Source organism: Parasteatoda tepidariorum, chromosome 8 (assembly GCF_982258835.1).
Source record: "Parasteatoda tepidariorum strain Cologne lab strain chromosome 8, Ptep-v5.0, whole genome shotgun sequence".
Lineage (NCBI taxonomy): Eukaryota > Metazoa > Arthropoda > Arachnida > Araneae > Theridiidae > Parasteatoda > Parasteatoda tepidariorum.
In genome coordinates this window covers 89,130,293-89,148,666 of record NC_141762.1, presented here as the reverse complement: position 1 = coordinate 89,148,666, position 18,374 = coordinate 89,130,293, and the positions used below count along the sequence as shown (strand labels likewise).

Genomic DNA, 18,374 nt, shown 5'->3' with positions numbered 1-18,374 from the left:
AATTTTAAGTGATAAAATTATTCAAAGTGTTACCCAATATATTGGGTGTTGGGTCTCAAAGGATTATATAAGAATAACAGTAGAATGCTATCAAATCTTCAATGTCAAAGCAAAGTCCTTTTTTAAAAAATATTAATTTCTCTGAGCGGATGATATGCATACAACAGCTTTTTTAATACTACTTTTTTTTCAATTTTAACTAAATTTATAACTAATTCTCTAGTCCTCCACAAAAGCAAATTTCTCCCAATGCTTCATCCAGGAAGTTTCCTTGTCTTCCGGATTGGGTTCAAAACTACAAGGCTACACGGAGTTGAACATTAGTAGTCGTAAACCCAAATAATTGGGTCGGCTGTTCAACGACGGTTATAAAATGAAATATTTAAAGAAAATTCACAAAAATATCTAAACTTGAATTTTTGTTACAGTTGGCTGGTTGGATGTTTTTTTGTAGTTGATTGGCACAGGAGCCAGAAATGGCTATCACTAGACTCAAAAATGTCATCAGATTAATATAAAGATATACATTTTAAATTATAAATTATTACTTTTGCTTTAATAAACTTCATAAGATTGTGATGTATAGGGTCACAAAGTAAAGACTTAAGATCCGGACTAATATTGTCAAAAAGTTTTTTTTTTTCTCAAATGAAGAAATTGTTTACAGTTTGCAAGAATATGTTTAATGGCTATGACAACTTAAGGAACAAATAGGTGCAGATCAATGGCAATTATGAATAAAAATCTAAATAATCCTCAATCCTGTTTTTCTCTTGCTTGAACAACAAAGGAGTCTGTAAGTAATCTACCTCAATGTGTGCTCTACTTCCATCATCATCATCAAAATTTATCTGGCCAGTGAACTTCCACCATCATAAAGGCTCTTTGATATTAATAAATTTTTCTTTCTTGGATTTTGTCAGGGATAAAGACATGTTAAGCAATTCAAATTTGAATAATTACATTATATATTAGTTTTAAATATTATTTTTTAATAACTGACGTTGAACAGCCGACCCATTTTTGGATTTACAACTACCAAAGTTCAACTCCGTAGTTTTGTGATTTCGAACCCAATCCAGAAGACAAGGGAACTCCTGGATCAAGCATTGGAAGAAATATTGCCTTCGTGGAGGTCTTTTTGATGGAACTAACCCTCATTTGCGTTACATGGGGAGGAAAACAGCGAAAATCTCCCACGGTTAGCTTGATGACAAAGGGAACTCTGCCGTCTACTACTGAAGATATTTCACATATGCACTGTGGTCGGTACTGAATTCGTATCGACCAGCCATAGCTGGGATTCGAATCCGGTTCACATCATTCACTTCCCCTGGTTCACTTCGCCAGAGCCCCCACAACTCGTTTTAAATATTTAAAGGGAAGAATGAGTTTTGATCCCCTGCAAAGGGGATGGCACCCCCGCTTCGGTTGCCCGACGACCTGCACGCGAAGTCGAGCACTTTACGGTAAAACAGTTTAACGAGGGCCAATACCGCACACCCTCGGTCCCTACGCAGCCTAATCCAAGTGGTCACCCACCCGCACACTGAACGCAGCCAGTGATGCTTGACTTCGGTGATCTGCTGGGAGCCGTGTCTTAACGATCAGTCCACTGTGGGACGAATGAGCTCTAGCAATAGTGAAAAGGGGAGAATGTGTCAAAATAGATTGAAACTACTGCACAATATCACTTGGCAGCCTGTTCTGGCAATATGAGAATTGAATTCTTCAGTGACTTGAGACGCGAACCTATGATCTTATGTCTTGTAAGGAGCCACAGTCTTTTGTGCAATCAGGACTTTAACAAATGTGTTATGATGCTGGTACTGATTCCTAATGGAGTTAGTATTGCACTTTTGCGTGCTTGTAAATAGTAACTCCATTTATTCAGTGCCTAATGAAGTTGGAGATGATTATAAATTCCCTGCTACTGAAGTTAATATTAAATCTTTAAATGTTACTCACTTCGAAGTGTTGATGTTCATCAGTTACATCGCAGTTCGAAACTGCTTTCTCTTTCGCTACTATCCAAAATTTTAATCTCTCGATCATCCCGAATTTGAATTGTTGTGCCTTTTCATTCAGTGCACATGCACAGCACACATATGCACAGGCTTACATATGGTTCTAACTAGATAACCGAAGTCAAGCGTGATTTTCAGAGAGTTACCACTTTGATTAGCTTGGACCAAGGATGCACTGTATTGCTCCTCGTTAAACTGTTCCACCGTAAAGCGGGGGGGGGGGGCATGTCAGAAAAAAAGAACGTGAGTTTGCGTTACACTTTTTCATGCTACTCGCTTGGAACTTGCGATTTGAACTTCATCCAATAGGTAATGAAGTTGACCCTGATAGCTATAATTTAATTTTTATTTGCCACTCGCTTAAAAGAGTCCAGCAGTTTGTTAAGACACGGTTCCCAGTAGACCACCGAAGTCAAGCATCACTGCCTGCGGTCAGTAAAAGGGTGGGTGACCACTTTCATAAGCCTGTCTATAGGGACCAGGGTGAACGGTATCAGCCCTCGTTAAACTATTCTACCATAAAGTGATCGACTTCGCGTGCAGGTCGTCGGGCTACCGAAGCGAGGGTGTCATCCCCTCTGCAGAGGATCAAAATTGTGATGGCATATCTTCGGATCATCCTCAAGGATGTTTCCCAGACCGTCGCCAATAGCCCATTGTGCAGCTCTAGTGCGACGTAAATGAACTACAACTACAACTTGCCACTGTCCATGATTTTCTTCTCTCGGCTATTCTTGCCTTGAAATGTTGTACCTTGCAATGCTCTTAAGTTTCAACAGAAAAAAACCGTATGAAACGTTAAATATTACATTTTACTTAACACTAATATTAAAAAAAACATTAGTTGTTGTTGAAAGAAAATAATGAGCATTTTGAGACAAGAACTTTTAAGACGACAATTTTTAAGGCAACAAATAGCTGAAGACAATAGACTTCTCATCGAGAATCGCAAGAAAAATAACCGCATCCGCGATAATGCGCAGCATTATTCATTCGTCCATGATATTATTTCGTACTGTTTGAATAAGCATGGTCATCTATGGTCTAAGATGGACTTGGTGAGAACTGAGTATTACCACAACAATCGACGATTTCAGCCAGATATGGGAGAGGCTGTTCTCAGATATCAGCGACAGCATGCAGATGACATAATCTCGGAAATCAACCGTTCTGTTCCGCCATCTGCATACGACTCGATGGCGGACGTCTTGTTGTTGCTCGCAGAATCAACATTTATTGGTGAGCATTTTGTGAAAGAATTTTTTAGATTTTGCTCACAGATTGTGACACTAGCGTTTCATTTCGTTGAAATAAGACAATCTTGGCGACTTAACGCCATCGTCGAAGAAATGTATGATGTTTACACTATCTTCTTCAAACGAAGGTTTGCGGTTCTTGGAGGAATGCATGTTCTACACACTTATGCAATACGGTACTGCATTTATGGAGATTAGTTTATGATAATAAGTTTTAATTTTTAAATATGTCATGTTTTTAAAATGAATGACATCTATGTTACACATATGTTTACATGTTACACATATGTTTACATATATTAATGTTACACATATATTAATGATGTAAGCTTTTATTAAACAAATGATTATACCCTGCACATATTAATCGATATTGCATTTATGATTATTAAAATTTTGTGTATATGTTATCCGCATTTTTTGAAATGCCAAAATGTTTTAGAATGCCTCGTCATTGTTTTTTAGAATGCCTAGTCTTTGTAAAAACTGCATGAATAAATTTTTTCCCTGTAATTTGTATTCCAATCACTATCTACAAGATTAATGAGAAAAGGGTCGTAATCACCCTGCGGCGTTCAGATAAATACATAATATGTTGCCGATGATAGATAGAATGCCTAGCAGTCTTAGACATAGAATGAAATATGAGAATTATTACATTCTTTGCTTAGTCATTGCATAGATTGTTTGTAAATTTTTCATTACTCTTTCGACTAAATTTCTAGGCAATGCATGAAATATTATTTGTTTCATATTTTTCCAGTTTGTCATTAATTATTTTATATAATGCCTAGGCAATGTATGAAATATTGATGCTTTTTTAGGCATTATATAAATTGTCGAATTTCATACATAGACTGTAACATTCATAAAAATTGGAATTTAAAATTTGAATGACGCCTGCAATTTTTTTTTTTTTTAACTTGGAACAAAAAGACAAAAATAGTGACGTGGCTTTATCTCTTATAAACTTAACAAGATGTGGCATATATTTGTTAAAAGAAAAAAAGAGAGAGAGAGAAATGAAAGAAAAAGTTTATTGCTTTTCATGGACTTTCGTGACATATTTTTCACTCTTTTTGTTGAATATATCTATGATTATTTTTTTCTGTGTTGATATTTAGAATTTACGATTTAACATTGAAAAATGCCTAAAATTGAATTAACATACCATACTTAAGGATTGGGAAGATCTAACAAACTGATGAAACATGCACTTGATGATAGAACTGTAAAAATATGTTGTTTAGCATTATATTTTCATGGATTGCTTTTTTTAGTGTACAAAATTAAAAATTTTTAATTTTTCAACACTAAGCAATCGTATTTGAAATTAATTTGGCCTTTTACCCTGCCCAGGACATAATTTCTTAACAGTATTTGTAAGTAAACAATAACAATATTAATAAGTAAGCAATATTTTGTTTAAAGTTTATCGTAATCACACTGCATTAACAAAAACAAATTATTAACAGCTCCTTCAATTATAGAGTCAAAAAATGACATATGAAATGATTATAACATTTTTCTCTTGTTATATTCAAGGGAAGCGAAGAGAAATTTAAAAGGTGTACAGTAACTACAGCCCTTAACATATATTTACAGAATCTCCGAATTAAAAAATATAATAATAATGAGCTACTAAGAAAATGCAAACTTATTTTCGTCCAGATATAATAAATAAATTGGTTTTTGATCTTTTTAACTTTTTAATGCCTCGCTTGCTTTTCAAGACTTATATAAGTATTGGCCAGAACTAGAAAACAAAAATATTTTCTTATTTAAATATTGATTGATGATTATTTTTACAAGGGCTCTAAAAAGGTGACTATTACGGTTCATCTTGTTTCAGTACGATTCAACAAAAAGTTTTTTGCTCATCATGGAAGCATAATTAAAAACAAAAATATCTAGTTTTGTGTAAACTGTTTATACTTAGGCAGTTCGAATAATCTGTTTGAACTGAGAAATTTCCAATTCCTAAATTGGACTGGTGTTTAAAAACTTTATAGCGGAAAAATTATTAAAAACAAAAAAAAAACTCTTTGTCAGCTAAGTTATGTGAGAGGATATAAATCTTCATCTCGGAGTTTCAGGTTTTAGTTCAAAATTTTCCCGACAGAAAGTACTGTATTTTCTCGTTTTTTCCATTAAGTTTTCATAATTCATTTTCTAAATTATGACAAATAGTTCTGTGTGCTGGTAGACATCTTGAAAAAATTATAGTATTTTCAATAATGGTAAGATTTTTTTTCATATAACCGTCGTTGAACAGCCGACCTAATTTTATGGGTTTGCGACTACTATTGTTCAACTCAGTAGTCTTGTAATTTTGAACGCAATACAGAAGACAAGGGAGCTCCTAGATCAAATATTGAGAGAAATTTGCCTTCGTGAGGGATTTTTTGATGGAGCAAACCCGCATTTGCGTTGCACGGAGAGGAAGACCACGAGAACCTCCCACGGTTAGCCTAACGGCAAGGGGACTCTAACCCATGATCCGTCTACCACTGAGGATATTTCACGTTGGCACTGTGGTTCCCGGATGTGGAATTCGTGTCGACTGGGATTCGAACCCGGTTTGCCTCATTGAAAGGCGAACGCTCTATCCCCTCAGCCGTCGCTGCTCTAATGGAAAGATTTCGAAAAATTGAGGATCTATTATTTACAATCGTATTATTTGCAGAATCACCTGTTAAAAAAGTTTTTGAACTTTAAACAATAAATGTTTCTCAAACTCACCAAATTCATCGTTTACTTTTTAAAAAAATTCCTACATATAAATAAATATTCTTAGAGTCACTCGTTCGAGTGACTGTACTTAGTAAAACACCCTTCAGTATTTACAACTGCATTTAAACGGCTAAGAATAGATTTCACTAGCTTTTTTGCAATTTATGCGGCAATGTTCCTCCAATAGTCGATTATTTTTGTTTTTTTTGTTCATCTTTTGTTTTAATATCGTGTTTTCACACTCTAACTTCCAATTCACTAAAAATATGTTCTAATAGGTTTAAATCCGATAATTGATAATTTAAATCAGATAATCGATAATTGGTAGCGATAATTTAAAAGTTGTGGCCAGTTACAGAAGTACCACAGACGAAAGCTGAGAGTCGCATGCTTAGGATCGTTATCTTGGTATAAATATCAGGGTAAAAACGTTATCTTGGAGTCCTATCTAGTATCTAAATCTTAGATGGATAAATTTAAATTGTCTCTTAAAATATTCAAATAAACAGCATGATTCGTTTTATCATAAATAAATAGTAACTGAGCCGTGATTTCCCTTACCTTTACTGAATCCCAATTTTGTCTTTACCCCATAATGGCTAAGCGCCATACTCTCACGAATTCTGCGCTCTGTTACTACTATACTCTGCTACTACTATATCTGTTACTATATGTTTTCTTTTACTTTTAAGATAAATGGGAAAAGTACCGCAAGGCCCCAGATGCCCAGCTCTCATGTAAATGATGATGATGATGAATTGATTCTATCTGGAGGTACCTTTTGATAGATGAAGGTTGACATAGTCAATTAAATCCCCACAACTTTAGAACGGCGTAAAGTGGGGATTATTTTTCGATATTTCGTCGTATACGCAATCTAGAGCTCTGAATATTTCACAACATATACGTGTATTACTTTTTTGAATTTAGTATTGCTCTAAATGGTATGGAAAATTTGAAAATAAAAACTGTCACGAAGTCACTACCTTTAAGACCCCCAGTTTATCACCTTGAAGCCCACTGAAACATTTTAGAACGTAGCAAAACATCTTGATATCGAATGTAGACAAAATGTTTCAGCTATCTCTGAAAATTTAATTTATAATTTTTTTAAAAAACGAATTTTAGGGAAAAATAAAAAGTCCAAAATAAATTTTTTATAGTTACGACGTGTCACGAGTTGGTTTGTACAAAGTGAGTAAAGAGCAGAGTTTATTTCAGTGATTTGTGGGGAAAAAAGCAAAGGAATTCGAAGCGATAAGGAAACTGAGAATTGGGGAAATTAAAAAAAAATCTTAACCCATTTAAACGAGCTTTCTATCATAGTAAACCAATGGATGGAATTTTAAATTCTAGCCAAAAGAAAAAAATTCTTTGTCGCGCGTTCGAACTTTCACCAACTAGGGAAAAGTGTTCTCTTCTCCTAACCTTTCCCTCCCATTTATAACAGATTTAATATTAAACTACGATAAATGCTATAGTTATAGTTAATTTATATTACTATTTTAAGATTAAACTTTAAGATCAGTATCAAGCAAATTGTAACTTTTCTCTTGAATCAGACAACCAGGTGGTTTGACTTGTCCTTAAAAACTGGTGCCTCCTAAAACATCATCCTGTCGAAAAGTTTGCTGAAATACTGAAACATAGAACTAAATTATGTATTCGTTCTTTGTGTTTCAACTGTGTATCTGGCTATTTCATTTGGGATTGAGACATCAGGATAAAGATTGCTCACATCCGTTTGTGTTATAAAGTCTAAAAATATTTAAAAAATAACGGGCTAGCAAAAGCATAAATAAAATAAACACATCAAAAGATAAATTTAAAAAAAGCAGACGATAAATATGGAACATCAGAGAGACGTTTTTTTTTAAAGGATAGTTTTTGGGGTTTTTAAATTTGAAATTTATACTAACCCGTTACGGGTTTTCTATGTTTTTTTGTAAGCTTATTCTAACCAATTACGGGATTTTCTATATTTGTGGTGTGAAAAACTGTTTCTTGATGCGTTACAATATTAACAGTCACGATTACAGACATCCTTATTGATCTGTACACAACCTAAACTTCAAAGTCACCTCCTAAAGTAAAATTGTTGATTTTCATAAGAGACGTTCACTTGAGGGGACACTAGACGTTCAAAATAAAGAAAAATCCTTCAAAAATCCATTTATTTGGTTTTTGAGATTTTTAAAAAAAATTTACACTTTACTTACTTACAGGCAACAAAATTTGTTTAAATCAAGAGTTTTTCTTACCTAGTTATAAGATATTCAATTTGTAAGCGTCTATTCATAAATATGTAGTTCTCGATGACAAAGTTAATTTTTCAATGTTCTCAGAATTTCAAAAAGTTCCTTGTTCACCAGTTTTTATTTTATTATTGGTAAAAATGTTAGGCACTCTTCGATAGGTCCTTGCTTAATTCTAAATGCATTTCATTAACTCAGTGTCTTAATTTAATTTAGTAATAATTTAGCAAGCATAATTAAAGCATGTTTTTTGAAGAAATTTTTATGACAAAATAAAAATTTGATGCCTAGTTACATTATATTTTTATACGGTTATCATAACAATTTAAATTTATTTAAATGCCTATGAACGGTATTTTGGTTAAAGTTTAATTAAAAATGTTGTTCACAAAGAACTTTTTAATTACCATCAATTAAAAATCACACTTACATATAACTTTAAAACTAATGTTTTTTCTAAAACTTCTTACACAGACCTCTACCAATTCTACCAGTATCTTGTTGAAATTTGAAAAGGATCGAAGATAAATAAAACTTTTGTTTTGTACTTCGTGTGTACTCTTAATGACGATGCTGTAACTTTGTACTTCAGGCGGGATGCAAGTAGGGAAAAAAAACTCTTTATAGAATTGTAATTTGATTAATTTGTCACAGAAATCACAGCAACTTCAGAACCCAAAACTACTACTGAAGCGAGTTAAAAATACAAATTTGCCATCGCTGGGAGCTATTTAATACCAGAAAAACGCGCGTTTCAAAGTAATTTATCTCAAAATAAATAGAATACCAGCCATGGCTGGTCTATACAAATACCGCGCCCAGCTAGCACAGACCACAATGCTGACGCAAAATATCCCCAGTGGTAGACTAATTATTGGTTAGAGTCATCTTGCAGCCAGGTTAAAAGTGGTAGGATTTCATGGTTTTCCTCTCCGTGTAACGTAAATGCGGGTTAGTTACAAGTACTACACGATGGCAAATTTCTCCCAGTACTTGAGCCAGGAGTCGTCTGATTTGGGTCCAAAATTACAAGGATAAGGAGTTGAACATTAGTCGTAAACACAAAATTGGGTCTGCTGTTCAAAATAAAATTTAAAGAATGGAGCAGTGATGGCTCAGGGAAGAGAGCTCTCCTTCCAATGAGGAGAACCGGGTTCGAATCCCAGAGATGGCTGGTAGATATGAATTCCACATCCGGCTTGCACCGACCACAGTGTTGACGCGAAATATCCTCAGTGGTAGACGGATCGTGGGTTAGAGTAGTCAGCTAACCGTAAGAGGTTTTCGTGGTTTCTCTCTGTAATGCTAATGTGTGATAGTTGCATCAAAAAGACCTCCCCGAAGGCGAAATTTCTCCCAAAGTTTATCCTGGAGTTCCCTTTTCTTCTGGATTGGGTTCAAATTTACTAGGCTACGGAGTTTAACACTGGTAGACGTAAACTTTAAACTTGATTTGCTGTTCAACGACAGTTGTAAAATATACAGATTGATTACAACTTTGTTACACATAAATCCGGCAAACATTAGTTTCTATCATTGACATGGTACTTACACTATTCTGAAAAATAAACTGAAATCAACTTCTGAATAAACTAAATGAACATATCTTCGAACATGATATAATTTAATAAATTTAAACATTTATACATTGAAATCATTTCAGCTTTTCTTAACGAACAGCATAACTAACGGAATTTAAAAACTTTAGACAGAGTTGATTTTTTCGCCAATTGTCTTAGCCAGTTCAGCAGGCATCTCAGCAACAAAAATGTGTGATCCATTTTCAAACGGAACCAATTCAGCTTTTGGGAAGTGCTTCTTCATGGAATCCTTTGTTTCATTTCTACAATAAGAAAATAAGTCTTGTTTAATGACACGTAAAAAAAATTTATAACAGATACATTTTTTTTTAAAATTTGATAAAAATTATCGTTTCTATGGGACAAATGAAAGCCAAGTAGTTTAGCGTTAAGAATCACCGTAATTTGAGAAAGAACGAATCTTTAAATTTCTTGCGTACTTCTGAGATGAAAACTAAAATTCATTTAAAAAACCCATTTAGAATTTTGTTCCCGAACCCCTTCAAAATGCGCGATAACTTTAGTAGAATAAAGGAAGACTCTTACACTTTGTTATACCTTAAATTTATTTGGATAAATTTGAGTGTTTATTTGAGCGTTTATTTCAGCACAAAACAAAGCCTTTAAATAAAGCATAGAATTTGTATTAAAACTTAAGTTTTCTAACGATTTGCTAAGAGATTTTTATATGAGAGATTCAACACTTCTACGTTAGCCTCAGTACGCAAGATTGAAACAACTGCGCATGCTTACGTATTGTTGGGGTGTGCGCTACAAAGACAACTGCAAGCACGCTGTTTTTAGCTGGTATACGTTTTCTGTTAAAGCCTACCTTCGAAATAAAAGCATGGAATGGGAGTTTGAAGAAAAGTATTGACATTTAGAAATTAATCTTTTGATATTGCAATCATTGGTTCATTCAATAAAAATAATTATTAGCTTAACATTATGGTTGACTAATTACTAATTCTATAAGAAACTAGATATTTTCGATCTTTTCAAAATTATAAATTTTTTTTAACTGTACAATTTAGTTAAATAATCAATAGAAGTTTAATATTTTTAAATAAGCTGCACTCTTGATCGTTGAATTCATTGAAATACATAATGTCCCACCATTGTATACGTTTGTTTTTTGTGGTCAAAGTTAAACTGATATTAGATTACGTTAGTTATTAACCGACTGATTTTTCAAAATCTGATTTTTACTTACGCAAGTTTAATATTTCTTCCACAGACGCATGCGCATCTCACCAGAACTGCCACAAGCGCCCAAGTACGCATGCGCAATTACTTGAAATCTTGCGTACGGAAGCAAATACAAGTTTGTAAGATCTCCCTATTATCTTACTATTTGACCTCAAATTCATGAGACCTAAAAATTTTAAGTTCTTTAAAAAATTAAGACAAAGATCTCGTAACCTCTTTAGTCTCTGCTAAACAGAATTAGAAGTTGAACTATAAATACAAAGTAACCCAGGAAAAAGTTAAATTACCAAATCAAAGCTTGCAAACTTACATTTTATAATGAGATTCGGTGCCATAAAGGAAATAAGTAGGTCCATCATACTCTCCCTGGTAATCTTCCTGGTGTTTCTCTAGGTCTTCTAGAGCTTTGGCAAGAGCATCTGTGTTGTAAGATGCGTCCCAACCCTTTGCAGTTTTCTTGTACTCAAACGTTCCCATCAAGTAGGAAGCCTTTTCCTTATCCTCTTTCTGAAATTTACAAAAAATTTGCATTATATAGAGTTAATAATGTTCTAGCTAAATTAAGTACAATGGTTAGCTGATAGAGCGGATGGAGTCCACCGTATAGGGAACATCTAATGCTAGGAGGCACATTGTAACCTGCCAGCTTCTGTTATTATGAGTTTGCTGTGTTTGGTAAACTTTAAAACCTACAGGGTGCCTTTTATAGTCGTCGCCAAGCTGTCCCTTCATCCTCCCCATGTAACGCAAATGCGGGTTAATTCCATCAAAAAGTCCGCTAAGAGAGCAAAATTCTAATACCCGATCCAGGAATTCTCCTGTCTTCTGGATTGGGTTCAAAATTACAAGCCTACGGAGTTTAACATAAATAGTCGTAAACCCAAAATTTGGATACGCTGTTCAACGAGGACTAAAAATAAAAATAAAAACTTGCATTATAATCGCTCCCAACTGCAGCAAAAAGGAAATAACTAAAGTATTTAAAGGCCACTGGATTCTAAACAAGCTCCCAAGCCTATAGGTTTATTTCGCTTAGGCACTGAGTGGCAAAGTGTTTACCGTCTTGCTTAACCTAAGCGATTTAGTCTGGAAATTACTCTAAAATTTGTTGTTTAAGCTATAAAGTGGATGTAAAAGTGGCTATAAAGTTCCGGGAGATCAGGATGAGTTAAATCAGATATGATTCTGATACAGACTCGCACAGACCCCAGTGTAGACTTTGAATATTCTGAATTGTAGACTAATCATGGGTTGTTAGAATCTTTCTTCCTAGCTAACCGTGGTAGATTTTCCACTATGTAATACAAATGTGGGTAAGTTTCACTAAATCTTCCACGAAGCCTAGTTTGTCCCAATGCTGCAGCCAGGAGTCTTCCGAGTTTGATTTAAAATTACAAGGCTACGTGGTTGAACATTGACAGTAAACTCAGAATGGGTTGGTCTACTACTCAACTATGGTTATAAAATAGAAGACTATTGCCCACCATGGACTGTCGTATCAAATGCGGCGAGAAAAATTACTTCGTGTGGAACAAACTGGAAATTTTGGCTTTAACTTACCATCCACTGTTCCAGTTTCGCATATAGATTTTCTACGCTTAGTCGTGTGACATCCTCTTTTAAGGTACCTTCTGGAAGTTCTTGGACGCACTTTGTCCATGTAGTCATGAACTGTTTCGTACGTTTTATGAGTTCGTTAGATACTGGCTTTGCATACATTTCCATTATAAATACCATCTCGAATCTAGCAGGCTAAAGAGAAACAAAGTTCAGTATTACTACAAATAGATTTGAAGTATTTGATCAATATTTAGTAACTTCATAATTTTCAAGTAAATTTTAGTCATTTAGAAATCTGTAAAATTAAACGTCACTTAATATTTCACATGGACCAAAAAAATCTGCTTAAATATATAGGGATGAGATTAAACCAGATGCAGGACCTTGAATAGTTTTCAAAATTCAATTATTGCAAGATAGTCTACTGCGTAAAAAGTGACAAAACATGACATCTAATATTTGCATTATATTTACTATTTTAGAAACTCAACAGTTAAGGTAAGCTCAAAATTGTTTCATTTTATAGAAAAATTGCAATCCGAACTTTCTGTAGGTCAAGTATCTTAATGTAACAAAGCACTAAAGTAAAATCCGAGAAGTAAGACAAATAACCGCTTGGAAGTCAAAGTTTAATATCTGTATTTAAAAAAATATACCTCAACGCATTTTAATAGTGAAATATTTAATGATAAACATAAATACAAAATGTATTTTTACATTGTTTAAAGACTAGGTTTAGAAACGGGTTCAATTAGAATATTTTGAAAACATGTATGGTAAAAGATTAGGAAACTTAAATAAACTCAAATACTAGATCAATAATAGCAAGCTCACTTTTGAATGTTATTAAAATAAGCTTGAGACCAAAAACAAGATAGACTGTTCCTTACACTGAGCATTTTAATCGCATTGCCTTTTACACGTTTTTACGTGCTGAAATTTAAAAATAATAGGTAGTGTTTTTTGGTAAATACAAAGTAACGCACTATTCAGATTTTTTTCACAATCCGATCTGGTTTACAGTACAATGCATCTACGGCACCAAATACACAATAGGAAATTTCACCAACATATTTTGGAATTTAGCTTTCAAGCGTAATAATCAAACGAGTAATGAAAGTTGCAAGATATAGGACAAGTTTCTCTGTTTAAAGGACTGCTTTAGACAAAGATCTCCTACGTTAACCTACGAAGAATTCTATGTTCGGAATTCCTTGTGAATAGCATATCTAACATTTCATATAATTCACTGAAATTTTTCTACTGAACTTTACCGAATTTTAAGTTGTAAGTATTACATTAACATTAAAAAGTTTCACATTTGTCAGCTAATTCAGTAGAACGAGTTTAAGTAACTAAAATGTATTTCTGAAGAAGGAAATTCCGGACATTATCCGTAGATTAACATGGAAATAAAATGTCCTGTCAAAAGGGTCACTTTAATGCCCATCTTTCAAAACTAAATTCGAGCATCATCGTTCGAATTACCCTTTAACGCAGATGGGACAACGGTGCCTTTTTATAAGTTTCCCCGACGATCTAACTAAATATATATTGTGGCAATTTATTATAAAACACAAGCTTGGTCGTTACTAAAAAAGATCAGAATTATATATTTATTAATATAAAATCTAAAAAGGAGTGAAATACACTCATTTATATTCTAAAATTGATCAATAATTTTGTAAAGTAAAAGATTCAATAAATAATTCTCTTAGATATAAATAACTGCAAATATGTACAAATTTGTGAGCATTGTTTGGAAGACTACCTTTAATGCAGAAAAAGGTCAATATTTCATGCTGCATTTCATAGCCATAAATTATTAAGACGGTAGATATAATCACTTTTTGACCAAAACTAATACAAAATTGAAAAGTATGCAAAATATATTAATAAAAATTATGCGTCAAAGGGTTAAAAGAGTTGGTGGCTGCTACGTATGCGTGAAACTAATATCAAAAATCTGAGAATTACATAGACTAAAGATTGTACCTCTTTTAGAGCAGCTCGAATGGCAGTCATTCCACCCATATCATGACCTACTAACACAAATTTTTCTGGCTTTTGTTCTGGCATTTGTGTTTTTATTTCATCCATTAATAGAAAGAGGTCGTCCACATTAAAACTGAAGCTGAAATCAGACTCGTTAGCATGTGTAGTCTTCCCGTGATTCCTTGCATCATACGTATAGACCTGAAAAGGCAAATACACAACTTTAAGAAAGAACTCAATAGTTTCATAAAATAATGTCTTCAAGAAAATTCTAAATTGAAGGTTGGGCTTATGAGTAAAAGAACGAGAATAAAAGAACACCTCGCCCTTTCGTAAAGTCCAATCGATAATTTTCAGCAAAGCCTAAAAAGACGCCAAATTAAATTTTTCACAAATGTCTTAAAACTATACTAAAATCGTAGTTATTCTCTTAAGGTTTTATTATTGAAATAGCTTCTATTAAATATAATTTAATATACCTTTTTGTACAGTTTATTTGCAAAAACAATAACCACATTTATTACTAATCTTGATGTTCTAAAAATTTCAGCATTTAAAAATATTTCAATTTCCATTAAATATCCGTTTACAAGACGAAACGATTTAGTGTTGAGTTTGAGACTCTTTATGCATGTACACAAATACGAAGACTAGCGTACTTTGCTTCTGGAATATAGGATCTGATGCCAAATAGTTTAAAGAAATAGAACAAGACATTACCAAATAATTTAGAGTTGATATTTTATATGCTATGAAATGAGACCATTTCAAACGGGAAAGATAAATCTCGTTTATTTGAAAAATTTAGTCACCTTTTAATAAATAAAATTTTTAGGAATATTTCTCTTAATTTCAGCACTTTAGTTTTTAAAATTTAAAATGATAAATTTAAAAGTGTTTTTAATACGAATGGATTAAAATAGTAACATTTGAACACATTCTATGTGATTGAACAATAACATTTTTTATATGTTAATATAAAGCAAAAAATTGGGTACCCTTCTGGCAAAGATTTGACTTTAACATACAAAAAATTATATGTTTGAAATTTCCCTAATTCCTAGTTTATTTGATTTATTGAAATTAGTTAAAATTTTAATTTTTAAGGTTGTAAATACCTTAAACTTTTAAAACTTCAAATTTTGAGCTTTAAGTATTTGTATAGCTAAGTTAAGAACTAATTCGATGAATATAATGCATCAGTCATTCAAATATTATATTTCTGAAAAATTCTGGACATCATTCTACGGTGAGAACAACATGTCCGTTACATGAAGAAAGTAAACTCTTTCTACCTGAAGGGAATCTTCCAAGTATCAGAAAAGAAATTGAAAGTAATTTACATAGTTAGAATAGTATAAAAATAAGAGCAGTCAAATACAATCTTAACTGAATATTATATGCACCTGAACAGCTAGTTTTAAACCTACGAGTTTTAAATCTAGTTGTCGAATGAATAAGCAACAATTATCATTGGATAAAACAAAGAGACAAAACTTCCAAAAGATTCAGATAACTTCAGGTATCATAAATTAGGATTCGACATGCATTAAGATTTAATTTAATGTTCGAAATTTGCTTACCCCATCCGAAAAGAAACTAAAATTTGTTTAGTATTTAACTTTTTCAGAGGCTCGAAAGACTTCACTAACTTTTGTATAGGATTTTTCAGCTTAAGATTACAAAGTATGTAGATTACAAAGTGGTAAAATATAATGGCAAGTAATTATATACAGATTTTGCAATTTCAACCTTAATTGCAAGCAATGATTTGAGATTACAACTAATAGCTATGACAAATTCTGAACAGTAGCAAGTAATGGAGATTATGACATCTTATTGTCATTTAGATTCCAATTAGTTATAGTTTGCATGAAGTTTCAAGTAATCGATTAATGTAATCCAATAAATCTGAACTGTTTGTATTAAAACTTTTAAAAACTAGACACTTCAAATTTTGAGAACTTTAGTGTAATATTAAATCTTTAAGAATCAGTACTATAACTGAGATGTGTAAACCTTGAATTTATAACATCTGAGAAAATGGATTTTTAGACACTTCAGGATTACTCAGTTCATTTTGAAGCTCATATAAAATTCGCTATAAATAAATTCGTAAGCGATAAATCAACTGGTATTACACTATCAAATCAATTTTGAATCGAAGTTTACTACAATTAGTCAGGGAGATTCCAACCCATGATCCGACTAAGACTGAAGATGCTTTACATAATCATTGTGGTCTGTGCGAGTTTGGAGTACAATTCGTGAAGACCAATCATCGCGCTTTAAGTTTCAAATCTAGATCACCATATAGGGAGGCAACGCTTGACCGTCAAAACCACCATAAATTTGATTTTATTTACTGCATTCTGATGTCTGAGGCTTATTTATAATTAAAGTATTAGTCTCTCGTACTGGTATTTACTAGAGGTGCGAATGTGCTTTCTTAGAATTAAGAGTAAGTTTAAACTTTGCCTACTTGTTAACCTGAAAGTCTAAATTCACATAGATATTTAAGAATATAGGGAAATGACTAAGGTATGCTCAATTTTGCTAGAACTTGAAACTCCACAACGATTACCAAGCCTTCAGTATTGACTCGTTTCTATATAGAGATCAGCAAAATAATTTAGTCAAATTTATTAAATCAGAAATAAAATAGCAGTTTTCCTACCACTTCATATTTGAAGAAACTCTCCCCTCAAAAGCGAGGGTATGTATGTTTGTGAAATTTTATAGAAATGTGTAGACTGAAAAATCTAAAATTGGTTACTCACTCTTCTTCCTGTGATATTAGCTACAGTCTTGGGAATATCAGTCCATATTTCTTTTGAGCAGAGCATAGCATGTAGAAAGATGACAGGACTTTTCTTGTCTTTTACTCCTCCAGCTGGATCAACATATTCAAAGCTCAGTGATACTGATTTAGATCTAAGGGAGAGATTAAAATTTGCTATAGCATTGAATTTCGGCAGATACAGAGCAATTTAGAAAAAAAGAGTTTCTCTAGACTTAAAAAGTAGTTTCGATAAGTTTAGATGCAAGAAAGTTAGCGGAATTTTTCAAAAACCTTCAAATTTAATTTTCCTAAAGTTTAAAAAATCTATTTAAATGAAATAAAAGATTTGGAAAAAAAAGAATTTAATTTTCTTCTTAACGTTCAATTTTTAGAAGGAGTAGAATTACATTTCTTAGTTTCCTTTTAATCATGATATTTAACATTGTACAAGATTTAAAACAATTATACCTTTAAAAAAGCCCGTACAAAATAAAAAGGCCCATACAGGTCTTTCAAACAAGTTTAAGCTTCAGCAACAATTATAACAAAAGATACAATCTGAACTTTATATTTTGTTATTTACAAAAAACTTAAAAACTCCAAGTTTATTTAAATCGCAAAAGAACACGATACTGTTTATTTAATAAAAAAGATTCCTTACGCTTCCATTCTTGTAAAGAGCACTCTTCCTCTAAGAACAACTGAAAGTAAAGATCGAAAACTGCAAACGCTCCGGTAACTAGTTGACTTTTTATAACAAAGCAAGACAGCAGACAATGACCGAGTTGAGTTGAGTCTTTTCCAATGATCCTTATGGGACCTCCCTGGCCGAGCGGTATCGCCCGCCAATCGTGCGAAGCGTGGAGGTAATGGGTTCGAATCCCTCTGTTGTCCTTCTCACTATTCTGCCATGCAATTTAAAAAATCAACGCAAGTGTCAAAAAATTCTAATTGTGGTTTTTATATATTTGGAATCT

The 18,374-nt window shown here is 32.9% G+C and overlaps 1 protein-coding gene across 1 annotated transcript; it reads right to left on the bottom strand.

Annotated features, from left to right (window-relative positions):
• Positions 1-9,878: 9,878 nt before the first annotated feature.
• On the bottom strand, positions 9,879-18,109 carry LOC122268267 (sn-1-specific diacylglycerol lipase ABHD11). The gene is made up of 6 exons (XM_087169320.1): positions 18,059-18,109; positions 17,396-17,549; positions 14,616-14,816; positions 12,621-12,812; positions 11,371-11,567; positions 9,879-10,114 (listed from the first exon to the last, which is right to left on the bottom strand). Exons 1-6 carry the CDS (start codon positions 18,064-18,066, stop codon positions 9,976-9,978), a joined length of 891 nt encoding a protein of 296 aa, XP_087025446.1. The 5' UTR covers positions 18,067-18,109; the 3' UTR covers positions 9,879-9,975.
• Positions 18,110-18,374: the final 265 nt, after the last annotated feature.